This window comes from Apiospora kogelbergensis (genome assembly GCF_038363985.1).
Source record: "Apiospora kogelbergensis strain CBS 113332 chromosome Unknown utg000007l_segment0_segment0, whole genome shotgun sequence".
Lineage (NCBI taxonomy): Eukaryota > Fungi > Ascomycota > Sordariomycetes > Amphisphaeriales > Apiosporaceae > Apiospora > Apiospora kogelbergensis.
This window is the reverse complement of record NW_027117424.1, coordinates 925,608-952,780: the sequence shown is the minus strand read 5'-3', so window position 1 is coordinate 952,780 and position 27,173 is coordinate 925,608. Positions and strand designations below refer to the sequence as shown.

The 27,173-nt window shown below is 53.7% G+C and overlaps 9 protein-coding genes across 9 annotated transcripts; 3 read left to right on the top strand and 6 right to left on the bottom strand.

Annotated features, from left to right (window-relative positions):
- Window positions 1-921: 921 nt before the first annotated feature.
- On the top strand, window positions 922-2,869 carry PG998_010655 (HET domain-containing protein; the record flags this gene model as incomplete). Its single annotated transcript, XM_066877471.1, has 2 exons — window positions 922-1,867; window positions 1,893-2,869. 2 exons carry the CDS (start codon window positions 922-924, stop codon window positions 2,867-2,869), a joined length of 1,923 nt encoding a protein of 640 aa, XP_066726525.1.
- A 226-nt stretch (window positions 2,870-3,095) lies between these two features.
- On the bottom strand, window positions 3,096-4,322 carry PG998_010654 (uncharacterized protein; the record flags this gene model as incomplete). Its single annotated transcript, XM_066877470.1, has 1 exon — window positions 3,096-4,322. One exon carries the CDS (start codon window positions 4,320-4,322, stop codon window positions 3,096-3,098), a length of 1,227 nt encoding a protein of 408 aa, XP_066726524.1.
- A 1,381-nt stretch (window positions 4,323-5,703) lies between these two features.
- PG998_010653 (uncharacterized protein) lies at window positions 5,704-6,605 on the top strand (the record flags this gene model as incomplete). Its single annotated transcript, XM_066877469.1, has 3 exons — window positions 5,704-5,894; window positions 5,981-6,188; window positions 6,324-6,605. 3 exons carry the CDS (start codon window positions 5,704-5,706, stop codon window positions 6,603-6,605), a joined length of 681 nt encoding a protein of 226 aa, XP_066726523.1.
- A 2,042-nt stretch (window positions 6,606-8,647) lies between these two features.
- Window positions 8,648-9,576, bottom strand: PG998_010652 (uncharacterized protein; the record flags this gene model as incomplete). Its single annotated transcript, XM_066877468.1, has 4 exons — window positions 8,648-8,712; window positions 8,878-9,088; window positions 9,171-9,295; window positions 9,405-9,576. The coding sequence occupies 4 exons, from the start codon at window positions 9,574-9,576 to the stop codon at window positions 8,648-8,650; spliced, it is 573 nt and encodes a 190-aa protein (XP_066726522.1).
- Window positions 9,577-10,640: 1,064 nt separating this feature from the next.
- Window positions 10,641-11,925, bottom strand: PG998_010651 (6-hydroxynicotinate 3-monooxygenase; the record flags this gene model as incomplete). Its single annotated transcript, XM_066877467.1, has 2 exons — window positions 10,641-11,565; window positions 11,630-11,925. The coding sequence occupies 2 exons, from the start codon at window positions 11,923-11,925 to the stop codon at window positions 10,641-10,643; spliced, it is 1,221 nt and encodes a 406-aa protein (XP_066726521.1).
- A 2,120-nt stretch (window positions 11,926-14,045) lies between these two features.
- Window positions 14,046-15,093, bottom strand: PG998_010650 (uncharacterized protein; the record flags this gene model as incomplete). Its single annotated transcript, XM_066877466.1, has 3 exons — window positions 14,046-14,438; window positions 14,498-14,520; window positions 14,577-15,093. The coding sequence occupies 3 exons, from the start codon at window positions 15,091-15,093 to the stop codon at window positions 14,046-14,048; spliced, it is 933 nt and encodes a 310-aa protein (XP_066726520.1).
- Window positions 15,094-17,748: 2,655 nt separating this feature from the next.
- Window positions 17,749-19,171, bottom strand: PG998_010649 (uncharacterized protein; the record flags this gene model as incomplete). Its single annotated transcript, XM_066877465.1, has 5 exons — window positions 17,749-17,959; window positions 18,041-18,286; window positions 18,377-18,578; window positions 18,666-18,826; window positions 18,954-19,171. 5 exons carry the CDS (start codon window positions 19,169-19,171, stop codon window positions 17,749-17,751), a joined length of 1,038 nt encoding a protein of 345 aa, XP_066726519.1.
- A 2,913-nt stretch (window positions 19,172-22,084) lies between these two features.
- On the top strand, window positions 22,085-23,987 carry PG998_010648 (uncharacterized protein; the record flags this gene model as incomplete). The annotated part of the gene is made up of 6 exons (XM_066877464.1): window positions 22,085-22,319; window positions 22,412-22,608; window positions 22,679-23,043; window positions 23,099-23,224; window positions 23,286-23,778; window positions 23,838-23,987. The coding sequence occupies 6 exons, from the start codon at window positions 22,085-22,087 to the stop codon at window positions 23,985-23,987; spliced, it is 1,566 nt and encodes a 521-aa protein (XP_066726518.1).
- A 735-nt stretch (window positions 23,988-24,722) lies between these two features.
- PG998_010647 (uncharacterized protein) lies at window positions 24,723-26,570 on the bottom strand (the record flags this gene model as incomplete). Its single annotated transcript, XM_066877463.1, has 5 exons — window positions 24,723-25,052; window positions 25,115-25,537; window positions 25,593-25,789; window positions 25,840-26,283; window positions 26,339-26,570. The coding sequence occupies 5 exons, from the start codon at window positions 26,568-26,570 to the stop codon at window positions 24,723-24,725; spliced, it is 1,626 nt and encodes a 541-aa protein (XP_066726517.1).
- Window positions 26,571-27,173: the final 603 nt, after the last annotated feature.

Below are 27,173 nucleotides of genomic sequence, written 5' to 3'. Positions count from 1 at the left end.
ACCTCTGACCTATAAGATCTATGTGTACTCTGGCTCTGTAATTTTCGATATTCCATCGCGTTGGTCCTACCACACTTGCTAAGCCGTTTTTTAAGGCTGTAGCTTTCTCTCGAACGGCTGGACCCACCTTAGAAGTATCTCTGACCTATGAAGTCTATTCAATTGCTCTGGCTCTGAAATTTTAATTTTCATGTAGCTATAAGCACTAAAATCTTACCCTTTGCTGAGCCGTAATTCTTGAAAGCCCCCCGAGAACCCCCCACCCCCGGTTCTTGGAGCTGTAGCTTTACCTTTGTTGGAAGGCCACCAGCGAGCGACCACCAAGTTGCAGATGCTACCCCGTGACTGGCTCGGTAATCTTGGAGACTGGCCCAGGTAGTCCTGCTGGCTGACCACCACCTTGAAACGTCTGGCCTATAAGGTGTGCTCAAATCATTTTACTCTGTAATTTTCGAATCTTTCATATGACTCACATTGCCCAGTGCTAAGCCGTTATTTTGTATAAAGCTGTAGCTTCTTGCTCTGTCGGAAAACCACCGCAGTCAGCTTTATTAGGCCTGACCGCACCTTTCAGCTGCATCTGAACCTGAGAGACGTCAATGGTGAAGCTACGGAGGGAAGTGCAGGGAGCAAGTGCTAGGAGTTACGAAATGTTGTTGACTTGCAGTGAAGCTTTACCAGGTACCGGTCGTGGCAATAGATAGGGGACGTGGGAGGCGGGGAAGGCGATGAGAGGCAAGGTGGAAGGGCAGGGGATTTAGCCAAGCAATTTCTCCATCGCTGAGCCGCAATCGACTTTCAGTTGCAAGTACGTGTAGCCATAATTTGACCGTCTTGCCAATCTCGGCTCTAGCATGCACTCCCGGCACAGAACGACATTTTACCTGAGCTCCGACCGACGCGTTTGCTGGCTCGGCCAACATGCGGCTCCTCAGAACTGACGATTACAAGTTAGTGGAAGCGAATGACCTTCCTACTCCTTTCCCCGAGTATGCCATTCTTTCTCACACTTGGATTTCGCCCAAGGACGAGATCACCTACCAGGACTTTAAACAGAGGAAAGCCGATATAGAAAATGACATCTTCAAGCAGAAAGGCTGGGCCAAACTCCGGGAATACTGTGATCGCGCCGCAAAAGATGGCTGGGATTGGGCTTGGATGGACACTTGCTGCATCGATAAGACCAATTCCGCTGACACGGAAAAGGCCATCAATGCCATGTTCCGCTGGTATCAAAGTGCCGGGATCTGTTACGCCTATCTCGATGATGTCGATGCTGAGATAGTTGTCAATCGCCCGGGCTTCCTTGTGAGCGGCGACCTTGACGATACCGCAGGCCGCGACAATGTTGCCGACCCCACGAGCTTTTCCCACAGGGCGCTTAAAGCCTTCTTGATCCAGGCCAAGTGGTTCACTCGAGGCTGGACGTTGCAGGAGCTCCTCGCGCCTCCTTATCTGGTCTTTGTAGATCAAGCGTGGCGCCGGATCGGCACCCGCGAGAGCTGGGCGGACGAAATCAAGGAGGCCAGCCGGATAGAGGCACGGCACCTGACTAACTTCAGCCCGACGAACTTCACGTCGTGTTCCATCGCAATGAGGCTGTCTTGGGCTTCGTGTCGTGAGACGACGGTCGAAGAAGACGAAACGTACTCGCTGCTCGGACTCTTTGGCATCAGCCTGCCCCTGATCTACGGCGAGGGAAGGTGGCGCGCTTTTAACCGGCTACAGCGCGAGTTGATTACAGTCTACAATGATGATTCTATATTCGCCTGGATATTCGGGCAAACAGCGAACAGGCACTCGCCTGAATCGCCGCAGCAAGGTGGGACTTTCCTTGAGTACGAGGAGCGAAGGGAGCGTCCTGATAGTCGGTATGCTAACGCCTCCTGCAGCCCAGGGCCATGGACGAGGCATCCTCGCACCCTCGATCCGAGAGTACCGGGGTGCATCAGACGTCGAGGCATTCGACATCGACGACAATGGATTCGCCATGACGAACAAAGGTATAGAGTTCAGTGCCAAACGCTGGCGACACAAGGACGGACGGTCGGGGCGCCTCATCGTCCTGAACTGCGGTCCCGGAGGCGCCAACGGCTTTCAAAAAGAGGACCGATTCGCCCTCCCTCTCAAGCCAGTGGCCGACGGTCGCGACATGTTTGAGGTTGACGAGATTCGCGGCCTAACGATGGTTACGTCTGACAAGTGGGAAGAGGAACCCTGCAGGGGACCTACTGTTATCCGCGCCAGCAACTACTCAACCGCTGTCACGTCCACCTCGATATTCTCCTTGGAGTATCCAGAGCAGATTCGAATCGGCAAGAAGTACTTCGTAGACTTCAACACATCGTCACTTAGCACCACGCCGCTGACGCATTTGGACGGAAGTTGCTCTCCGTTAGATCTAGCCGACGATGAACTTATCGTGAAGCCAAACCGACTGGTTTTTATCAACATCGAACTGCATTGTGGTTTACCCAGACACCCCAAGTTCGACATCGTTATCAATCTTAACGAGAAAAGCTTCCCTTCCGTTGGGATCGTCGCTAGAGGGCAGCGGCCATGGCAGCGGCTGGGCGATCCTCTAGATAATGAGGATTCGTGCTTCACGTACGAAGGGTTAGCGCATCACCTTCATTACGGAGTGAAAGATACTCCAGCCTACCCAGTAAACGCCGTCGATGAGAGAGACAATGTAGTCATCAGTGTCCTCCTCCTCCCCCGGCCCCGACAGCAAAGGCCTGTGCAGGGGGCTGTGAGTGCAGCGTTCTCAGCTACGAGGGCGTACTCGGTTAAAATCAGCGTTCAACAGAATGCTGATTATGGTCAACCCACTACAGCGTACGCTAGTAAGAGACGAAGATTGGAGTAGTTCCGTCCCCTTTGAGATACTAGATAAGGTCCCGAATGGAATGAGCGGCAGTCCACACAACAGATGCCTTTTGAAGTAGTAGCAGCTAGGCCATCGCCATTGTATTCGCACAATCTGGCTCCATGTCTATGACTGCATTGCTCTGTAGCAGAATATTCACTGTCAATTCTTCTTCTACGTTGGCGGGCATCCTGACAGTAGTGTCTACTTACTCCGGGTGGTCAGCCTATTGATCTCCTTCACCAAGAACCTTGATACGACCCAGGTAATCAGGATTTAGTATGGGGTTATGCAGTTCGCTGATGGTGCTCATGCAAGCCGCCGCCGGGTCCCCCGAAGCCTCCAGCATGCCAGCCCAATACTCGTTCCCCGGGAAGGCGTTGCCATCCCACGCGTAGCTCAACACGAGTAGCTGGTCCTCCTTCTGCGGGCTCAGCTTCTCCGCCGGGTTCCGGCGTGAAAACAAGACATCGACACCGGCCGCGGCGCCCCAGCCCGTCAAGGTGCGCTGCAGCTGGTCCGAGACCGAGATCCACGAGAACTCGACGGTGCCGAGATTTTGCAGCTCCTCGCGCGGCAACGCGGCCAGGCAGTGCAGGAAGGTCTCGACGTACCAGCGCGGCTGCTCGTTGTCGTGCTGCCAGACGCCGAGCCCCAGCCCCACGACGTACACGTAGGCCTTCTGCCCCGCCGTGCGCGCCCGGTCGGCGGCCTCGCGCAGCAGGATGTCGAAGGTGACGGCCATGCGGGCCTGGTACACGCGCCCGTCCATGCTGCGGGCCGGGGCGGCGTACAGGGCGCAGCCGAAGAAGCGCTCGTACGCGGCCTGGAGCGCGGGCGGGATGCGGTGGCCGTCGAGCATCAGTTGGTGGTCCATGTGGCCCGGGCGCTCGAAGCGGGCGCCGACGAGGCCCGCGATGATGCCGCGGGGTTCGAAGGTGCCCGGCTTGTCCGGACGGGCCCTGTTGTAGCGCGCGCCGTCGTTGATGAAGTAGCTGGGGCCCGAGACCCCCAGTAACGAGCCCAGCATAATCTCGTCGTAGCTGAGGTAGTCCCGCAAGGCCAGGTAGCGGTTCCTGGACTCGATTTCGGTGCCGACCCGATCCCACTCCTCGGCGGCATTACGGATCTCCAGGTTGTTGGGGAGCATGGTGAAGTCGTTGTTGCCCATGAAGACGAGGGGTCGCATCTCCAGCAGGCGGGCGACTTGCTGCTGCCACGTCCAACTGGTCGCGTTCCCATAAAAGGCCTTCTCGACGCGGCTACCGTGCTTCCGCTTGAAGTCGAGAAAGTCCTCTACTAGCCTCGGATAGCGCCGGTGCACCACGATGCGGGTGGCTTGGGCATCTCGGGCGACGACGTCGGCGTCGAAGTTGCTGATGGAGTTGGTGCTGGTGGGGCGCGCGGCGGCGATCAGCTCCGCCGTGGTAGACCGATTGCTCCTGGACGCCATGTTTTGCTGGTGTGTTGAGCTCAGGGGGTGTTTACTGTACAGAACAATATCGATACCAGAGTTAGGAAGATGGACTTATTAATGTGATGCATCGGTTTCGTCTCCGTTGGATAAAGTTCACTGCATGCGTCTGAACATGGGGACACAATCAACCTTGCCAGCTAGGCAGAAGCTGGCACATGAGTTACTGAACGGAGGGAAAACTAGTCTGTTTTTCTTGTCAGCTGTCAAATTCGTATAAACGCATTGTGTTCCATGGGTAAAGAGTCGCGTTCTTGTCAGCATTGAAATTGTCTGTGTTGCTGGGAGGATAGGGAAGCCATCATAACCAGCTAGGCAGGCAGGCAGGCAGACACCGAGCTAAAACCCCTGGTGTGGGTTGGCAACTGGGAAACCAGGCGCTCGGGTCGTTTTAGCTGGCGTGGTCGTGGGCGTGCAGTTTTTTGTTTAGCAGTCGAAGCTACAGCGCTGGAGCCCCTAACAACCCCTCAGCTGGTGCTAGAAGAGCAAACAGCCATCAATGCGCGCCTAACTCGTCACTCGAGAAAAAACCATCAATAGCTCATGCGGTTTGCCGCCTCGCTCTACCATCTTACTTATACCTTTCTCTGCATTTCCAAGTCGGCGAGACTCGGCCGGAGTGCTGACTATCGGAGAATCTTAAGGCTGTTACGCCGTGGCTGAGGCCCAACTGCCAATTTTCTCGGTTCACAACCCGCTCGCTTACCATCCCCACCTACTCAGCCCTTCAGGGCTACTAATAGATTGAGGACAAACGGGGTCACGACGTTTAGTTGCTGTTGAGACTCGTGGTGCCCAACGTCCTTTGCGACAAGCGTGCAACAGTGTGCAAGGCGTGGAGACAATTCCAGCCTCGACCTACCAGACCGCCGTTCCCTTTTGCGAGATCTTTTGGCTGCTGTGCTGTTCTTCTCGTGCCTCAATCCTTCGCCGAATTCGCCGGTTTTTCTTTGGCGAGGAGGGAATGCGCCCGAAATAGAAGCAGCTGCTGGGGTAGATCCATTTGGCGAAATGAGGGTCCCCCCGCCCCTTCAGTCGTAGGCGCAAACACAGCCAGCTTGGTAGTAAGCGAACGCCTCATGCACAACGTTGATGATCCTCCGGCCAGGCACAGCAAGATCAAATCCAACAGAACCAACTGCGTCTTACATGCATATATAGGAGGAGATGGACACGTCTGACCATTGGCCCAAATGGCATCCTTCCATCGAGTCGTGTACAACCCACCACCGTGATTATTTCGCATTCCGCGGGAAACCAACCGTCTTCCTCTTCCTTTAAATAATATACGACGTTCGTTGCCGTCTTGGAAGTTCTGAAAAAGAAACCACCGAGAAACGACCTTGCGCCAACGATCACGATGGCTAGACCTAGATTCGAGGGACTCTGGTCCAAATGGCTGCTGTTGCCCTGCTGGATGGTACAGATGGGCGCCAGCATCATCTTCGTTATTGCCGGCGCCATCCTGCTTATTGGCGCGGAGTACACAGAGCAAATGGGCAATGATAGCTTCAACGGGTATTCTATGAAGGACCTTGCCCAGCTGGTCAGGTAAGACATACCATACCTCGCACACACGGGCGCCATTGCCCATGGGCCCGGTGTTATAACGAATGCGCGGGTGCTAACCGAACCAGAATCAATGGCGCCATCATCCTGAGCTTCTCCATCATGACCTTTCTGTTCTGCATCGTCGAGATCGTGCTCCACGCGACGCGCATCTTGAACCCCGTCGTCGTCCTCGTCTTCGCCTGTCTGAAGGCTCTGGGCTGGCTCGTCATGGTCATTCTCAACATCATCACCACCGCCCAGGGCGCCGCCTTCCCCCTGGCTCAACTTCATCCTGTCCATCGTGCTTCTGGCCGCGGCCATTGTCCAGGTAAGTCGAGCCATGTCTGCATCGCCGCCACATACCCATCGTCTTCCAGGGAGCTCCGAGCCGAAAGAGATGATCATCAAACTAATACTGGCCCTTTCTAGCTCTTCTTCGGCGCCAAGTACACCCATCACTCCCGCCTGGCCGCCAGCGACCGCGGCCGCTACGAGAAAACCGACGCGGCCGGCGCCGAGGCCGGGTTCCAGCACACGGGCAACTACACCCAAGTGTCCGGGCCCGGATCGCATCCCCATCGGCAGAACACCGCGTACCGCAGCCCGAGCCCCGAGTCCATCATCGAGCACGGCACGTTCGTACCGGCGCCGTTATATAGCCATCGTGGTGCCGCGGGAACGGAGCCGCAGCGGCCGGCTCAGTACTATTGATCGAGGGGCGTTTGGGAAAGCGAATGGCGTTAGGGGGTGAAACTTATTACATATACTTAAAAGATAGACTATTACACGGGGTCTCAAGAGGCTCCTAGTCACGATTAATAGAATGATACCAACTCAAGTCACTGGCGCAAAGCTCAACGCCATGCATTGTGGCAAGCCCACAGCGACTGCACCCGCCTGATCCTTTCAATTTCATTACTGGGCTTCACATGGTTTCGGGTTATCGTTCGCGTGTATGACATGGACCGTCGCCGAAAATGGCGCTGTGAAAAAGCCCAACTTGGGATACACGACCGAGAGACCGCTCATTCACTGCCCAATCAAGACAAGGATAGGAACGCATAACTATGACAAGCTGTAACAGCTTTGAGCCGCACATATGGGTCGCCGATTGATTGAAACACGGCGGTTGTGGCGTACGCGGTCGGCCCGCTCGAGTCGTGCCCGATGTTCGCTTCTAGCCGTGCGGATGTCCGCCCCTGAGCGGACATTAGCGACCCCTGTCGGAACTCAGCGCGCAGACTCCCAAGATACCTGAGCCTGGCAGGAGTACTGTGAATCTTAAATCACTCACATGAGTCCGCTCTACCTACGTCTAAAATTTATATACGATGGTTGGCTTTCTGCCCCTGATGCCATCTGTCCCCAGCCCCTTTTTCATCTATACCACACACACACACATACACACACTGCCCTATCTTTCTTATTCTCTTCGAACAAACCAAATACTGAGTCCCGTACAGATATCCACAGTCGGGAGAACGGTCACCGGTACTGCCACCCCTTCTATCAACCGGTCCCCTGACTTGGTTTCCGGCTTCGCTTGTTCATGTACGTATCTACCCCTTTTTACTCATTTTGAAACTTGTAGTATTTAATAAACCCCTTTAGTCCTTTTCTATACCCTTCTCCTCTAGTCCAATATCTCTTACTTGTATCTACAAAACTATCAGAGGGCTCCGTATAGATATAAAGACTCCTTGGCCCAATCTCAGACCAACGTCTTCAGCTCCATCAAAGCTGCCAAGGCCCTGCTTCCGCGAAGGAGGCAGAGGAGGTCCGGTACCGTATTGTTTGTAGGCCTGATGGTAGGCTGTGTTAGAGTTGGCGGTATCAGCCGTACTGCGTCTCTAAGTATTATTTTAACGCTAAGTTGTTTGCCCCTTTTTCTCCTTTCCAGGGGTAAACAGACAAATAATTTTCACAACTTTTCCACAGTCAGCCACTTACTTCAAAAGGCTTTTCAGTATTGATGTGATGCTGGCCATTCTCCTCCTCACCTACATAGTCGCAACTCTGCATTTAGAAGTCCAACGCCTCGGAATCGGGACCATCGTGGTCAAACCCAGTCGGTTCCGAACCTAGCTCCTGTCGGCGGGGAACATGCAGGCCGCCACTTCACTTATTAAAGAGTACAGTGACACCTTCCAGAGCCGCATCTTAGACACTTAGCCGTGGGAGACCAGACGCAGCAAGGGGGCCCGGCCAAGCTGGTCCGCAGCCTAACCGACATGGTCCAGCGCACTTGCTGCTTCTACGACATTGCGACTCGAGGTGAGACAGCATCGGTTTGTGGAACTGCAGCGATACGATGGATTGGCTGGTGACTTTGCTACAAAAACACAAGAAGCTAAGGTACACCGAACGTGAAACCACCCTTCCTACGCTTCTGTCAATAAGCCCGTGGGGTGATAATGGTCAATAAGCACGGTTTCTTTCATCCAACAGAATCCCATTCCGTTATAAGCATCTTGGCGCAGGGGAAGCGCGCCGGGCTCATAACCCGGAGGTCCTTGGATCGAAACCAAGAGATGCTAAACTTTTGCCAACTTTTTTTTGCTTCTCCTCTCGACCCCCTATTCGCGTATATTGTCCAGACCGTTATCCACTTCCGTCGTCCATGATGTCTTCTTTTTCTCTGCTGCTGTGGTTTTCTTCTTTTCAACATGCCATAGTCACCATCGCCAAGTTCAGCGCCCGCAAGAGCGGCCTCAAGAGCACCCTGGACGGCCCCGTCGATGTATGTTGGCCCCTCATGCCGGAGTGGTAGGTCGGACAACCAGAGTCACCTTGTGCCACGGGCGATCGGCATCAGAAACTGCATATGGCATTAGTAAATGTCTTTATCTCTTTTCCCATCCCTTTTCTCATCTCCTGATTTCATTTTTATTTCTTCCATTTCTTTCTCGACGATTTCATCGTTATATAAACAGAAGGGTAGATGAGAAAAAAAGAAACAACCAGGAAAGAAAAGGCATCATACCCGTAGTTCCGATAGGCTGCCAGCGGAAGTCCAGATCGCCATTGAACGGCCGGACGCCCATGTCGCCCTTGACGCCGGAGGTGCCCTGCTCGGGCGTGACTAGCTCCAGCTGCAGCGAGTCGTCCTTGGGGTTACAGCCGTAGACGACGTCGAAGACGCCGCGGGGGTCGCCGCGCTCCGTCATGAACATCTTGGTGGTGTTGTCCTTAGGCTAGAGAAGAAACCACGTCAAGATTAGTACAGCTAGCTATTTGCCGAGAGGGTTGACAGCGGATTATAGTAGGTGGTCTTACCTCGTACTCGCCGTTGATGACGGCGCGGCGTATGGGGTCCAGGGGCAGCGTGATGACGCCGTCCACCAACGTGAAGGTGTCGGTGGCGTTGCCCGCCGGGCTCACGAAGAGGTGGAAGTCGCCTCCTATAATAACAACCCATATCTGTCAGCTACCACAGCTTCACCACGTCGATGTATCCATCTAACTTCAACGACGACTGCCGACTGTTCTTTCATCAAGGCAGCGACTTACCTCCCCACAGCCAGGTGTTCATGAAGTGGCCATCGGCAGCCGGGAAGTCTGGGCTCTGCAGCTGGATCGCGAAGCCGCCCGGGATGTTCTTCGAGGGCGCGATGGCTGGGATCACACAGCCGGTGGCGAGTACAGCCGAAAAGGCAACGGCCGACGCAACTGAACGTAACATCTTGCTGGGAGTCTGTATTAAAGAAGGTTTATAAGGCGAATAAAAGCAGTGAAGATGAAATGCGGGTACTATCAGGGGCATGTCCCATTCAGCCCAGGGGAGGGAGAGGTGTGGCGATCTTTATAGACAGTTGAAGCATCGTAGGACCTCATTTAGTTAGTTAGCTGTTTGCTTACTTTCCATCATATTACCATCAATAGCCGACAGCTGTTGGACGGTGGGAATACGAGGCTGGCTAAGGCTGCACTGTTCGATAGAATGCAACCAAGATCCCTGTGCTCTGCAGCTGGGCTGCAACGTTGGATGGACTGAAGTTCGGAGTCGACGGGGGTTCGACCGCCCGTGGCGTCCAGTCATAGGCGTCGGCCGTTCTATAAGCCTGCATGTGTACCCCATAAGGCATGCGAGCCCGGCATATGCACGGGGAAAACGCTACGGGACGATTATGGGCAGGTGTGTATCGCAAAGCTTACTGGCTTGCGTCGGGTGGCCTAAACCGCTCTCTGTCATTGTCCGAGTCACGCGTGCGACGAGAATGCTTTTTCAGCTCTCATGCAATCATGGCCTGCGGAGCCCGTCATTGCTTATGGTCCTACCGTGCCGAGCCGCGCCGCCGTGGGTCTATTGGCTCGAATCCGGCCGGAGAGCGCATATATCGATATCGATATGTGCGCACTCCGTAGGCTAACCTGAAGCAGATCGGTGAGCCGAGGGGGCCCCACGAGCCCATTGCTAGAGACAGGAGACTACTGCATGCTTCTTTTTATAGATTCTTCTTTTTCTTTCTTCTATCTTGTGGTTGCCCTAGACGATGTATGTCTACATGCACTGTATCGTATTCGTCGTGAATACGCCGTCCTCTACCCTATTGAAGAGACAGCAGGACCAATCAACTCCGAGCTGCAATCATCCCATAGCGTCCTCCCCCTCTCACAATTTCGGCCCGCCGCCCGCCGCCCTCGCCGCCTCCGCGGGGACCTTGTACACCCAAGGCGCGAAGCCCATGCGCTCCTCGGGAAACGGCACGGCATCCAGCCTCGCCGCGCGGGCGACCATGGGCCCGATCAGCGCCACCGCCGCCCGCAGCGCGTCGAGCGGCGGCCCCCGTCGCGGGTCCAGCCGTCGAGCTCGTCGCGGGCCATGCGCTGGAACGCGGCCATGGGCCCCTGGCGCTCGGCCTGGTACGCCGCGAACGCCTGGCGGAGCTCGGCGGCGTGGGGGTGCGACTCGTGCCGCAGCAGCGCCGTCAGCTGGTTCACAAGCGCGGCGGCCGACTCGAAGCCGCCGTTGGCGCCCATGCCCTGGTTCGGCAGCACCTTGTGCGCGGCGTCGCCCACCAACACCGTGCGGCCCCAGCTCCACAGGCCGACCGAACCCTCGTCCAGGTCCGCGCCGCCCGCCGCGGCTCGGGTTTGCCAGAGATGGCGGAACGTCAGGCCCTCCACGAGGCGGGTGTCGAGCCAGGGCGCGATCGCCGCGTCCGTGTCGTCGATGTTGGGATCAAATCCTCCTCCTTTCCCTGCCTTGTTTTCTTGCTCGGACCGCGGCTCCGTTTTCTTCCGCATGTAGATGATGAAATGTACCTCGCGCTTTGACGTGAAGAGCTGGAGCAACGCGCCGTCGCGGTGGAACTCGAACTGTATCTCGGGCTCTAGCACGGGAGACGAAGCGCCTTGGCGAGGTGTCGGGAGGGGCGCGCGGCCGAACACGGCGCGGTAGCCGGCCAGGTAGGGGTTCGCGTCGAACAGGCCCTCGGGGCTGTCCCGGCGCATGAGTTCCCGGGCCGTGCTCCAGATGCCGTCGGCGCCGATGACGATGGAGCCGTCCTCGCGCGTGCCGTCGGCGAAGTGGGCGGTGACGCCACCGGCCCGCCGCTGGATGTCGACGAGCAGCTTGCCCGTCCGGATGTGCGTTGTGGGATCGCGCAGGTTGTCGTAGAGCATCTGGGCTAGCGAGGCGCGATCGAACATGCGCACCGGGTAGCCGTGGCTGCGTGCATCGGTGAGTAAGAATAGAAAAAGCCTCTCCGTTTCGTCGGGTCACACCTACTTACCCTAGCTCGAGCAAGCTGAAGTCGCTGTACTCCCTCACAACGTCGCCCGTCGGTCCCACGTGGCTGATCTTGGTCAGCAGAGACGAAATGGCTTCGGTCTGGTCAATGAGGCCGATCTGGTGCAGCAGCCTCAGCCCATGGGGCCAGAGGAAGATGCCAAAGGCTGTCGGTGGCGGTATTGTGTCACGCTTCTCGTACAGGACGTAGTCGATGCCCGTCTGCTGCAGGGCGTGGGCGAGGTACATGCCGACGGGGCCTCCGCCTATTATGATGGCTTTGAACTTCTGGTTTGCCATGTTTGTTTCCGTTAAAACACCCATTAGCAATTCGGGAATATTTGGGATGTAGGAGAGGATCAGTTCAATTAGTCGGCATTTCTTCACATGGCGAAAAAAACGAAGCGCATGGCTGTTGACATCGCAATGCAAGCTGAAAAGCGACAACTACTGAATTAGCCCATGGCGCCGCAGCACCAAGGGGTTCCGACTCAACAAAAAACGACACGCCAGATGTTGGTTCACTGATAAACGAATGCGAGTAAGATTTTAAAGCCGAATGCGAAGCAAGGGACTACTACGCGGTGCGGTATTCTTCCAATCAGAGAAGGACAGCGGCTTTCTGCCTACAACAGATCAACGATTGGCATGGCCGATGCGCAAGGGATTCTGGATCGATATCCATGGAGAGAAAATTGACATGCGAACGTCTCTGTTCTGCATCTCATTGATGGCTGACTTGGAGTAGAAAGAAGTGAGTGAGTGGGAAGTGTGAGATTCTGCGCCAGCGACTTGCAGTTCAGCACTCTGAACGGTTAAACCTAGGGCGCTCTGCAGTCTGCCCAAACACGGGCGCTTCAAAATGACCCCCGAAATGACGTACATGGATGGCACATGCATCACATCCATCCAATTGCTGCCTGGGGCTGGCCTTCTCTGTGATTTGGCGTCTGCCGTCCACTGCACCTTTGACAGGCACACACAATGGACAACCGTTTACAGCGCTGGAGGGCAAGAATGTGCTCCACCCCGAATTCATGCGACACCCAGCCAAGGTGGTCAGCAAGCATCCACGAACGGTTTGGTTTTCCTCCCCTTGCCGTCTCATCTCCCATCAAATACCCAAACAGGCAGGTCGAACGAACCGCCCATCCGGCCCAAGGGAAAGGGGCGCCTAAACCAGCCCAACACGTAGCGCGTTTATGTTTTTCCCTGGCACATCGTCCCGTCATCGTGCGATCCCACGACGATTTACACAAAACGCCACGGCCGCTTTTGTTTCAGATCGGCCCGCCCGCTACGTCTGATGTTCGCCCGGGATGTCGAATATGCATATAATGTGCACATCAAACCACGACAAAGTGGGAATATCGGCCCATTTTATACATGCCAACGAACGCAGCAGCAGCACGCGCACACACACACACGACACAAAACGTTCAAGGATGCAACGGACGAACAAGAATAGGGCGCGGTGTACATACGTACCGTACTAAGCTCGGTAGGACGCCGACCGATAGACGCACCAACGGCGTCGACGGGCGCGCGCGCGCAAGAATAGCTCCATGCAGCGAAGAACGCCCGCCGAACTCCACTGAGCTCAAACGGCGTTTTGCAACACACGTCTTTTCTGTATGATGTGTGTGGGTAGGTTGTATGTACTTGAGTCGGCATCCGGAGAGTGACATCGTAGGATAGAATGTTCTGATGGCCGAACACAAAGTAAGCACTGTCAAGATTCTCGTCCGTTCCGTGCCCGTGGGGGTAGCATTCAAAGGACACATGATGCAAGATCCTATCTGGATGCCAAGTTGGGCTGGTGGGCGCTAAGTGCTGCGAGATGCACAATCTCACAGCACTTTTGCTTGTTTTATGGAACTGTTGGTGGTGAGGTCTCGGCAGACAGTAAGGTGCAGGGAGCCCAATCTCTCACCTGGTGAAGGATTGCATATACGTGTTGCACATTTGAGCATTTTTTTTTTCACTCAGGTCAACAAATGTGTAAAGGAGCTTATTCGTGGAATGTGGTAGTACAATTAAAAAAACAGATCTAATACGCTATGCAAAAACACTTCTATTCCTCTGCTGCAAATTAGGAAACATCATCAGGATTCGGCCATCTCTCTCTATCGATCTCTAAAGTCATAGCAGTAGACATGGACAAAAAGCGATTTCCCAATCCTGTTGGTATTTCCATGTATTTGTGGTGTGGCTAAACTCGCTTCTTCCTCTCTTCACTTCTTCTATAATTCTCCCATAGATTGAATTCCGAAAAAACATACATACGCAACAAGATATAAGAAAAGACTTTGGCGCCATCACCACTGTGTGGGAATCCCCTTCGTTATCGTGACAGCAGTTACCACCGAACACCACATTTTCCTGAAAGCAAAATGACAAAAGGTGACACGCGACAACGCTTAGTTGCCCATGCGGAGAGCACGGAGGATGTCACGCTTCTGCTGCTTGTTGCCGCGCTGGTTGCCACCGAAGCCGGCGCCGTTGCCGCCACGGTTGGCACCGGCGTTGTTGTTGCCACGGTTGCCGCCGTTGTTGTTGGCGGGGGCAGTGGCCGCGGCACCGAGCTGGACGGAGACGGTCTGGGTGGGGAAGGTACCGGCAGCAGAGACCTGGCCGTTGGACTCGGCGATCACCTTGGCGGCGGCCTTGGCCTCAGCGGTTCCGGCGTTCTGGTTGGCGGCGACAGCGTCGTTGAAGTCCTTCTGGTCGACGGCGACCTGAGCGAGAACGGCCTTGATGTTGGACTTGGTGGGGATGGTCTTAGCGTTGTTGGTCTGGGCGGCCTTGTTGGTCTGCTTGACGGGAAGCAGCCACCGAAGGGACCGGCCTGGGCGTTGTTGCGGCAGCGGACAGTGCAGATGTTACCGGTGGAGGCTGTTGAGAAAGTTAGAATCAGGTTGTGATGAATGGGTGTAGCGTTGGGTACTTACCACCAGTGCAGTCGAACTTCTGGGGCATGACAACGGTCATCTCGAAGTCCTTGAACTTCTCCTGGGAGAAGCCGTTGGCGCCAGGAACGTTGTTCTTGACGGTCAGGTTCTGGGTGATGATACCGGTGTTGCCCTGCTCAATGAGATCGCAGGCGTAGGGGCCGGCACCGTCGGCGTTGACCTGGTGGAGGGTAACGGTCAGCTCCTGACCGGGGCCAGCCTCCGTGACGGCACCGGCGGCGATGGCGTTCTCGGTCTTCTCGCCAATGTCGATGTTGCCCTCAATCTCGTTGCGGCCACACTCGTTGACGATGTTCTGCTGGATCTCGGCATCACGGATGATGGTGGAATCCTGCTGGCAGGGGTTGATGGTCGTGCAGTTACGGGCGATGTTCAGATCGACACCGAGACCGACGGAGGCAGGCGAGCCAGCCTTGCCCTGGATCTTGATGAGTTGAGAGTGGGCGGAGGCCACAGCCACGAGGGCAGCCATAGAGAGGACCTTGAAGGAAGACATCTTGTTTGTTTATTGTAGGTTTAACGGAAGGAGTGTCCGGCACCGGGATAATTGAATAAAAGAGGGACGGGTTAAGTGAATACAAGCTAGTAACAGCGTAAGTATGTAAAAGAAAGAATAGAAGGTAGATGAGGCTAATCCACAGGATTGCACAAGGACAGAAGTGAACTGCTAAGAGGATGAAGAGAATCGGCGTGGAGAAACGGGAAAGACAAAACTGACGATGGTGGTAAGGCATGACCTACTATATACGCGTTGCTCGCAAGTTCTCACGAGCTGTCGGGTTTCAGAGTGGGACCACAAATCTCGACGAGGGAGGGCTAGTCGAGACAAGATGCCGAGCCCTCTGGCGGGTTGCGGCGTGGAGTCGGCAGCAACGTCCAGGGCTGGCTGGCAGGCGTGCTCCCAATCAAACACGACCATCTCCAACAGTTCCCGTCGCATGGAGGTGGGTTCAGAGATGGGGACGGACGGGGCCAGCGGAAAATGAACAAACTGTAATCCAAGCACCACGGGGCCTGGAGCCAATAGCGACTCGACCTGGTGGGAGACGGTTCCCACGGCACAATACGCCATTGGTGGGAAAGCAGCCTTGGTAGCAGACCAGGGTTGGATTAGCCGACTCCACACAAGGAGGCTCAAGTAAGTCCAAGAGAAGAAGAGAGACATGGGCGACATGGCTGGGCGCTGTAGGCAGTAGAGTAGAACGAAGAGCGGATCTGACACAAGGAGGTCAACTCGATAGGAAATTCGCACCCAAGGCGACCCCCAATTCTGCCCGTGCCAGCCGTGGCCCCAGCCAGCGCAGCATCCCTTTCTCGTCCGAAGTGGGCGCCAACGGCATTCTCAACGGGGACGGACAGGGGCAGAGGAGATAGAGAACCGAAGATGAGAGAGGCTCGAGAGGTCGCATTGGTCCTCCATCTGGAGCAGGTCGGACCCTGTATCCCGGGATTCGAGGCAACGGCCAAGCGAAGACAGAGGCAGGTGGAGCCGACGATGGTTTTCGATGGTTGAGCAGGGGCGGTAAGCAGGGCTGTTTGGGTACTGATGCCGCCGCTTAGTAAAATTGAAGTTGGGGCAATAGGCGGGCAGTAGGCACGGTAGGCGGCTGGCGGCACACAAAGGGAACCAATCCAGAGGGGTGGGTTTCTGTTTTTGGACGGCGTGAAAGATGGCCGTCTGCGGTTTCGAGTTCTGAAGCAAAAACAGTGCCGAGAAACCACCAGAGCAAAGCATAGCAAAGCAAATGGCAGAGTGGTAGTATGCCAAGTCGTCGGGGCCGTTAAACGTACGATGCACTCCAACTATCCCGAATGAGGATGGCTGTCCACATTTAGCTGGAACAACACATCGAGCTGGCCTGCCGGGAATGAATCATGTTTGCTACGTTAGTACGATGTGCTGTGCTTGTGTGCCATTTCAAATCGATCGTCCAGATTATCAATATCGCATGTGTTTGTCGCTCAGATTGATAGACGTTCAATCGGTGGTTGATGTTTGCTGATCGACGTCGAGATCGGTTCGTGTTACCTCTCGTTGCCTGTCACTTCGCTGTTTGTGCCGCCTTGTCATGTCTGTCTGTCTGTCTGTCAATCACTGGATGACTTGCATCAATTTCTAAACTGAAGGCGCGTGCCGGAACCCGATCTGCACGCTTAATGTGAGGCCCCTAGTCCTAGTTGAGGAAACACTTCAAAGTTGTGCCGTGTCGGGTCAGCCCGCTACGCCCAGGTCGGCCACCTTATTGCTTGCCGACCAGGCCAGGCAAACGAGACAAACAAACTTCGGTCGACAGGCAGCTGGGAAAAGGGTTCCGTTGACAGTCTACTGCCGTATGGCAACCCGGAATTGGACAGGCATGTCAGAGATTGTACGTAGGGAATAAAGGGATGCACCCCTGATCGACCCCCTGCGCTGAGATCCACCGCATTGGCTCCTTGCGGCGCATCTGTCGCGCCAAGCCGTTTCTTGAAATGTGGGATCCCGCCCAAACAGGCCAAATCCCCTTGGTGCTTTCTTCTCTCTTTTTCCGTCGCCCTTCTTCGCGCAACCTCTGTCGGCCCCTTGTCCGTACAGCAATCCTACCTTGTGATGAGAAGGGGAGCCCCTTCAAACATCCACGTTTGGATTCGACCGGTTTACGGCACCGCCACCCTTTTCTTTCCTCCCATGGACGCCAGGAAGCCTCGTTCGATTTCCTAGGCCAGAACTGGGCGACCCCAGACAATCAACTCGCTTTCGTCCGAAGCCAGCAGGATTATAGCCGCCGTTATTCCCTTGGCTGGTCGTCTCGTGTTTCGAGAGGTTCGCCGCCAGCTCGTGAAACAACCGTCTAGTTTCTCGACCGTAGCTGCGCTGTTCCCATCAACATTGGCAACGGAAATTTCGGGCGCTTGACGCCCCATTCCCGTTCGACGTCATCCACGCTAGATCCGCTTCGGTTTTCTCGAACCCTTCTCTGATCTTGGGTTGAATTTCCCGATTTTGACAGCAACAAAGCGAGAAAGATGCCGAGTCTTGACCGTCATGTCCGATATAAAATGGCGCACATGTCCATTCAGTGACTACGAAGCGTCCTTCAAGAGTCTCTACTAGCTGCTCTCGGGTTTCTGTGCGCTCCAAAAGTGCATCAGACCATATGCGTGCACACTCTCATCCCTCATACAGCTCCTGCATTGAGCAAAGAATACTTCCATTTCTTCCTAATCGTCGAGAGCTTGGTAAGAACTTGGCGCAATCATCGATATTGGCATCAGGACTTCTTACCTTGGACCACCCAAGCAGCGGCATCTGTAAGGCCCCCATGGCAGGGAAGAACTCTTCAGCAGCTGTACGATAGTACAGGCCCACCAACCTCATTGTCCTGTTGAGCATAAAATTAGCACCTGGCTGGTTGAAACCTTTGACTACACCGACGATAGGGTTTCATGACGGTGATACTGACTTGTCTGCGGGCCACGTGCCGTATGGTAGTTTGGCGGCGTGATGTTGGATGTTGACGAATCCGGCTTCGTGTAAGTAATTGGCTCCGAACATGGCAGCGTGCGACCGTGTGCCGAGTTTGGCAAACGCCTCTACCATGAGCTCGCAAAACCTAACGAGAGGCCAATCCGATGGTAAGGTACCGTCGTCGCAATGGACCGCGCCGTCCACGTCCTGTAACTCGACCCATCCACCGGGCTTCAGGTTGCTATGAGTACATGTGATGTCAGCCTGTGTTTTATTGCGGTGACCTGCTTTAATCAGCGGCGAGAGAAAGCCGGTACGGGGAAGAACATACTCAAACACCTGCCTTAACAGCGCAACAGGCGACGATAAAATCGGTATCATATTGCGCATGTGGACGAGGTCAATGTTGTCGCCGTTTAACCAAGTATCCTCGACATCATCCACCAAAAACTTCACGTTTGGTGGCACCCATACTGGCTGTATTGGACTCAGATCCAGTCCTGTAACCTCGGCACTTGGATATAAGTCGCCCGCTATGCAAAACTAGTGTCAATTTCGTGATTCCGGCTCTCGATTCGACATAGCCGTTGTAAAGAGCGGGAGTTGAACAAGCCGCTTACCTTCGATGGCCCAAATTCCGGTTCCCGTTCCTAGATCCACGATCTTCTGTGGGTTATCATCAATTGGCGCATAGAATAGCTTGCCATTCGTTACTTCCATCATCATGGCATGCAACATGTCTTCCCGGTTTTGTTCCGTCTCATCGTTTGGTATAGGGTACCTTCCATGTCGGTACTAAGCCAGTACAATCAAAGTCAGATGCAAATTCCACCCCGCAATCGTGTCTGTTTTGTCTAATATTACGTGCCTTGTGATAACGCCGTCCATGTTGGTAGCTGTGACCGTACACACTGGATCCGACAGATGTTGAATCGTCAAGTGACTCGGAGTCATCAAAATCGCTCGGCTCGAAATCGCTTGGTTCGAATTCGCCGCTTTCGATAGTACTGGGTGAGCCTGGGGCTATCGACGACTGCCCGGTTTCTGAGGCTTCGGACCACGATGCATTTGTCGGCAACGAAAGCATCGACTGACTCGGGCTATCATCTGTTCCAGTACACGCCATTTCCCAGTCAGACATTGCACGGTATAACGTCGCCTTAGAGGAGACAGCAAACAATCGAGTGATCAACGTGAGTGGAATGCGCCAGCCGGGGGAGGGTCGAATTGGACACAGACGGGCGGGGCAGATTGTTCGACAAGCTTGTCGACTGAAATCCATCGCAGCTCAAGTAAATGGCACACGGAGGGTACTTGAACCAACATACCTTTGCCGTCTCCCATGGCGAGAAAGAGAGCCGCAGCAGCGGTTCGGACTTGGGCAGCGAGAGCAGAGGATGGTGATGCGACAGATGCGATGAGTTGTCCTTGTACCGGCACGGTGTGCTCCTGTGCGACGACAAGTTGAAGCTTCATGGTGGGAAGAGGAGAAGCTGGGCTAGCCATGGGCTCATATGTAAGTCAAATGTAGGTAATACGCACTAGTGCCGAATGGGGGAGATATCTGCCGTCCCCGCGTATCTGAGATCGATGCCACTGGATCGGCTACTTGGCCGTTACGGCACAGCTCCAACCTAGAAATTTTTTGGAGCAGGTAAAAAGCAAAGAAAGAGAGGCGGACTGCCGAGCTAAAAGGGTCTTGGGCGGCAGGTAGGTTAGATGAGCTGACTTACATACTCAGCTGATTCTGGGCAGGAAACCTAATTTCTCAGGCCTTGTCAAGACCCAACCAGCAGCTGCTGTCAACAGGAAATGAAGTGAGGAGGAATAAGACAAACATCGTCGTTGTGTAACCTATGGGGAATAAACATGGCGCAACATCAGACATTGCCACGATACACAGCGGCTGCATGTGCTGCAAGTATCCAGCTTCAGGCTCCAGTAAAGCAGCTCGAAAGTACAGGGCAGAAACCGGGGATGATTTGAAGCGCGTTTTGATCAGATAGCAAAGGTATGAGCAGGCGGCCTAGGCGTTGGGGTCAACCCGACGGCTCATTGCATCGCGAGATAGACCGGTCGCTTGGCTAGACCAATAGCAAGCCATGGCAGATGCTCGGCTTGGAGGGATCGGATAGTGTCTGTCAGCTGCCTAAAAACAAACCGTATGGCGTGTGGGTTTTTATTTCTTCCGTCTCTCGTCGGATTCTTGTGAAAATTGGCGGACAAAAGAACGACATGTCAATTTCGATAGCCTAAGTTCGTGCCCAAGTTGTCCATGGTCGGTCCTGAAATCGAGCGGCAAGCCGTTGAAGAAAAAGCGCGGTGGCGCATGCGGGTCTAAGACGCCCAGATTCAGTTGAGAGAGGCTTGCTTGCCAATAAGGTTCCATGGAGCAGATACGTGTCAATGTGCTGTCTTTGAAAAAGCAGTCGCCGTCGCGCTGGTCTCAGGTGGGATTTTCTCACTCTAGGTCACATGGCACAACGAAATGGTGTAGTGATGATACAGATGATACAGATGACAACAATACAGAGCTTGCGGGCAAGCAAATGTCGGGAGAATTGAAGACTGAAGCCGGGAAGCACATAAAATGGAGAATTTGTGGTCGTTGGATGGTTGTTTCCTTAGGCGATCCATCCCATTGGGTTGGATGTTGATGGGGGGAGGGAGGTGCGGAGGCGGGCAGCGGGGGTGCCTGGCACCAGGATACTGGTTCAGGCTGTGGCTTCTGCATTGAGGACCCTAGAAAGGCCCGGCTCAGTTGGGTCCCCAATGATCGATCCAATGATGGCACCACACGAGGCACTTATGCATGCACCCAATGCCAATCCTTCCCATCGGGATCAACACCCAACCCAGCAGCCAGCCATCAACACCAGGTCACCCACCAACTGCACATGCCAAATGCCAATACATATATAGATATGTAGGTATTAATATCGTCGCATCCCCCTCCTGCTTTTCTTCACGCCGCCACCAGTCAGCAAAATGTGATAGATGAGCTGAATAGAAATGACAGTCAGCAGCCACAGCAGGACAGACAATAGACTGGACTTTTTCACGGGGGTGTGGTTGGCCTAAGAATAAGCTACATGGCTCTAACTTACATGTAGGTCATCTAAGCTCCTTCCCATTTGATTTGACATTTTCCGTCCTGTCCTGACCTGGCATGGCCTGTTCTGACAACCGTTGCCATTGGCAGTCTTTCCTTCCTGGCCAGACCTGACCACGTATCGCATGCTCCTAGCCTGATCTCCATTGACGGGTTTTTGTTCGCATCCGAAGTGTGGGTATTCAATTGATCCTCCGGAGAGACCAAAATCCCTCTCGCCCTCTCAGTATACCCCGCCCTCACCTTATCTGGACATGGAAGCCTCCTTCAAATTGAAGTCAGCCCCTACAAGTAAACACCACGCGCCTGCCTACCTTGGTATTCACTCTCCCAGACTCGTCCGACACATACACCACACTCACTGTTCGGCAAGAATGCTGTTGCTTGTCGTTGTGAATCCTATTTGCCCTCGCGAACACTGGTCGGTGTAACAGTAATGCGTGATCCTCGGTGACCACACACACACACACACACACACACCCACACCCTCACTCCCCCCTTGCATACCCTACGACACCTGAACTTTACGTTTTCAGAAAAGCTCATCGCACGCGCTCTTTCTCGTGAGCGACCGGTCCGTCGGTATCTGGATTCGGTGTCAAACGCTTCGCCCGGTGGTTATTTGTTTCCTGCAACTTTTGCTCTTGTAATCTGCTTTTTCTCTCGAAATTCCGCTTGCAGAGGAGGTCATCTCTTCGATTTTTCCACCATCAAATCGCACTCATTCGGTCGCCCTATGTACATAGACTTTTCGGCTTGGATTTTACTCTAGCACAACCTCAGACCTGCATCTACGCAATCCGGCTCGTTACCGATAGCCTGGAACTTCTGCACCCGCACGGCCCGGCCACCTCATATTGCTACGACACCGCAGTCCTGCTGTCTCTTCCCATCGACGTGACATAAACAAGACGGCATACGCTGGTCATGGTTATTGTTACAGCGGCTTCCCAGCCAGCACAGCATGGCCTGCTAAAGTCCATCGTGCTACCCTGTTTTCTTGCCCTGTTCGCCTTTTTCATTATCCAGCAGTTCCGGTCATGGTATCGACTGCGACATATTCCTGGTCCCTTCTGGGCATCCGTCACGTCACTCTGGATGCTCCGGAAGGCCTTGACCGGAAAACTCCACGAACATCTCAGAGACGTCGCTGAAAAATACGGTTCGTTTAAGTTTCTGTTACCCCCGAGCGGCTTCTTGCTTCTCGGCCGATTGCGCTCCCCGTGGGACAAACCCGAACTGACCCTGACACAGGCCCACTCGCCCGTATCGGCCCCAACGAAGTATTGTCAACGGACCCCAATGTTATCCGTATGATGTCAGCGGTCCGGTCCTCTTACACCAAAGGAGATTTCTACGAAACCGGTCGCATCTGCCATGGCGAGGACAATGTCGTCTCGCTGCGTAACGAAGCTGAGCACAAAGCTCTTCGCGCCAAGATGGGCTCCGCGGTAAGTTGCTGTTCCAAGCATCGATGTACTGCGTTCATGTGACTGACGCAACCTCGTTGATTCAACATAGTTCGGAGGTAGAGAGAATGAAGGCTTCGGCTTCGGCGCAGGGATCGACCGGCAGGTTACCAAGTTCATGGCCTTGATCAACGATCGTTACTGTTCCACTGCCTCGGATTACCGCCCGCTGCAGTTCTTTGAGAAAGTCTCTTACTTCACGCTTGACGTGATCGGCGACGTCTCATTTGGAGAGGCCTTTGGTTACTTGAGCCAAGACCAAGACCTCTATCGCTACCACGAGATTCACGATTCGTCGCTACCAGCAATGAACATCATGTCGACCATGCCTTGGCTCGCAAGATATGCTCAGGCTTGGCCCTTCAGCAAGCTGATGCCCAACGAACATGACCAGATAGGTTTCGGGCGTCTCATGAGGTAAATAGAAGCACGCTGTTGATTTTATGCAAGCTATCTGACATTTTGCCCACAGTTTTGCGAAGTCGATGGTCAATCGGCGCCTACAGCCTGGCGCTAAACCACAGAAAGACATGATGCAGGCGTTCATCAACAGCGGCATGACCCGTTCTGAGTTGATACAACAGGTGTTCGTCCAGACGTAAGCGTTTCCCTCGCCTAATACCTCGAGGGTACGCTTCAACGGCTAATATGTTTCTCAGCATCGCGGGCTCCATGACCACAGCAACTGCGATTAGTATGACCATGCTTTGTCTCATCACGACGCCTGCCGCCTACATGGCCCTACGACGAGAAATTGATGATGCTGCCGATCTTGCCAAGTTAAGCTCGCCCATCAGCGAAACCGACGCGAAGAGATTGCCTTACCTTCAGGCCGTGATCCGGGAAGGGTTGCGCATGTACCCTCCTACTACCGGCTTGGGATCCAAGCAAGTCCCCAAAGGTGGCGACATCATCAATGGCTGCCCACTACCCGAAGGGACCCAGGTCGGGACCAACTTCTTCGGGCTCATGCGGTCTAAGGAGCTCTGGGGCTATGACGCCAACGTCTTCCGGCCCGAGAGATGGCTGGAGGCCAGCGAAGAGAAGTACAAGATAATGGCCAATCTGGTAGAGCTGGAGTTCGGTTATGGCAAGTACCAATGCCTCGGCAAACCCATCGCGATGATGGAGCTTAACAAGGTCTTCGTCGAGGTATGTTCTGCAACTTGCCGCATGTAACATGATTGATTGGCTACTAATCACTTGACCAGCTACTACGACGCTTCGACTTCACGATTGTCAATCCTCAGTCACCGATCCAAGCCTGGAGCGCGGTGTTCTGGGTGGCCAGTGACTTCTGGCTGCGCATCTCGCGACGCGAAGACCGCAAGAGCTACTGGGAGAAGGAAGGCTCATCCTGATGTGGAGGGTGATTGAGTGCATCTTCGCGATGGAGCTTATGCCATGATGATAATGACTTCATATACTTCATATACCCCCTTTGAGTTACTTGCGCGTAGCGTCTCAATTGAATACTTTGATGCATTCTTCTGTCGGTATCCTCCGCTGTTCGTGATCCAATTGTCGCAAAGCGATAGGTAATGTCTCCTCGTCGCCAGCGCCGCCCTCATATCCCTCGACACCTCCCCACTTCATCGCGGCCGCCAATGGCCATCAGAATTATGTCGCCATCCCAGTCTTGACTGCCATTCAGCGCGTTCTCCTGCATTATGTCATCTTTGGAGGGCAGCGCGACGCCGTTTCCCAGAACGCGCCAGGCAACCCGGCACCACTGCACGGACCATAAAGAAAAAGCCGTTTTGATGCAAAACGGATCAGGACGGTGCTTAACACCGTATTATGCTATTTACTGTTCCTGGATTTTCTCCTCGTTTCCTTGATGGTCCTTCATACATTACCCGATCTTCTGGTATCCCGCTCCCACCATATCCAATCACCTGATAAACACAGGGGGGTAGTCACCGATTTGATATCATCTCACATTCTGAGAAGGTTTAGAGATTGGTCAATAGGTGCATTCAAGCAGATACGAATCAATGACGTCCGACCGTCTAGATGGAAACGAGTAAGAAAGGAAAAAGATAACACAACCACGTGACCCTAGCTAGCAAACTCCAACCCCCATAGCTGCTGCATTAGGCTGGCAATTCCCGTTGCCTCGTCTTCCGCCCCGGTCGAGCAAAAATTGGAACCGGTGGTCGATGGATGTGCGTGACCAGAAACACGCAAGTGACGACCAAGCAAATTGTTGGCAAAACGTAGGGTGTGAATATATAGTCGATTGCCCGATCGAGGTTTTGATCCGTCGACATCACCGGCACTAGGCCTAGGCCCAGACCGGCTAGCATAAAGAGGGCCACGCGAACGTAGTCGAAGGGTTTCCAGTCTCGCTTGGTGAGTGTCAGGACGTGAAGGCAGGTCATCAGCACCAAGACTATTCCAGCGCATGCGTAAATGTAGCGGAACTAGACAGGTCAGGCCTATAATAGAGAACGCCAGACTACAATGGGTTTAACAACACACTTACCGTGGTTTCCACTTGAATGGCATATTTTGGAAGCCCAAGTCGATAGTCACCTTTCTCGGCTTCATCCTGGGCTGGGTTCAGCTTAAAAGTGGTGAGGATGACATTGTAGACCGAGAACGCATGCTTATCTCTCGCGTACTCCCACCTTGGATACCATTTGTTAAACACTGCTCCTGAAGTTGAGTTCCAGAATGAATTCGGAATCCGTTGAGTGATGTTCCCAGCTTCATAGAAAGCTTCCCAGGCTTTGAGGTATTGGATAGGATATGTCCTGTTGATCTCTAATGTTATGTTCAAAAGGCCTTCGGCTATTGCTGTGCTCTTATCTGTGAGGTACTGCCTTTTGATGTCGGACTCGCTCCGTTCGACAATTTGCCGAATGTGATCCAACATCTCTCCATCGTACAAGGAAATGGGCGTGATCTACTTCCATTAATCAGCGCCAAATTTCTGTGAATAAGTCTATAAAGTTACTCACCGCTTGCCACCATTTTATAAAAACACCCGAACCAGCTCCGAGAAGAAGAAGAGCAGCGTGGAAGGGAAAGTGCAAGAGTGAGTAGATGATCTGCCGGTATCCATGCAGATCCTTATGGTTCATCCAGTCGAAGTAGAGCAGGTAAATGAAATATGTAATCGCCACTGCAGAAACAAAGATTCCATTCGTACTCGAGTCTAAAAACATATTAGCAAGAATCAGGCTACCGGCATGCTCTGTCACTCACTCCATCGCTTGCCATTTTCTACCACAAGCACGATGTTCTTGGTGATCGCTGATATTGCTTCTCCTAGAATGATAAGGGTGAATACTGCCAACCGTTTAGTCAGTTTTCTGCCTCGAAATGTGATTATTTCGTTGATTCTGTTGTGGTCGCATCTGAATGCGAGAATAAATTGGAGAATGGCCTCCAGAGCTGACCCGATGTACCATGCGAGATAAACCCTGCTGTTGTGTTGATTATCGAAACGACGCGCGATACCCAAATATACCATAGCAGCAATGAAGTGTATAGCCGCCGCGGCTAATAGAGGATTTTCCTCAGGCTTGGGAATGGCAGGATCATCTCTGCCAAGCTCGCGCTCCCGGCGGTGACGCTCCTGACGATGAAGCCAAAAGGCACAGCAATACTGGGCCACAAGAGACAGGCGCACCGCCATCAGAATTAGAGCTGCGAGCTATCATTTAGGATACTGATGTCCGATGCTATGGGCAGGGTGACTAACAGAGTGTTCGAAAATCATTAGAGTTTCCTCTTTTGTCATTTGTTTCCTGATTTCCATCCGGATCGAACTGATGTTTGGGATCGAATTTGGTAACGACGATGGTAAACCCCGCCATGGACCCGAACTGGACGATACGGATGACGCGCTCGAAGATGCTGTCTGTCATGAATCGGACGTCGAACATGCACACGACGAACCATGTGAACCAAAGGATACTGTGTGTAGCATCCATATTAGGCCGGCTCGTGATTATCATCCGGTTAGTTTGGTGGAATCGTGCGCTTACCAAAGAACCCCAAGAAAGTCTTTCAAATCCTGTGGCTCATTGACTTGCCCGTTCTGTTTGGATGTTAGATATATCTGCAGTGGGTGTCAAGCAGGCATACCTCCAAGAGGATCTGTATATTCGCCACAAACCAGAGATCAAAGAAAAGCTTGATGAAGTCAGATTGAATTTCTACCGAAGGATTTGGGTAACATTACCTCAAACTTGACGCGGCGAGACTTCTCCTGTTTGTTGCTGAGATCCGACGGACTTGCGAACAACCTGAGCCTGGGCACGTCTTGCGCCTGCTCGTCGTTCATGTGTTCTTGATGTTTCATCCTGAGGGCCTGTGTAGTCGATTCCCTTTTGCGAGTGGGATGAAGATAACGATGAAGGGGTTGAAACATGCAAGACGTAATAGGGGTGCGTATGAGGAAATAAATAAGTCGATTATTTGGACAGAGTCAGGCTACAGCCTCGTTGATGAATCTGTCGATTGGGGGCCATATGCCAGGCAAGAATGGGGGGGATCGAACAATAGGAGATCATCTGGCATATCGCTGGTTTAGC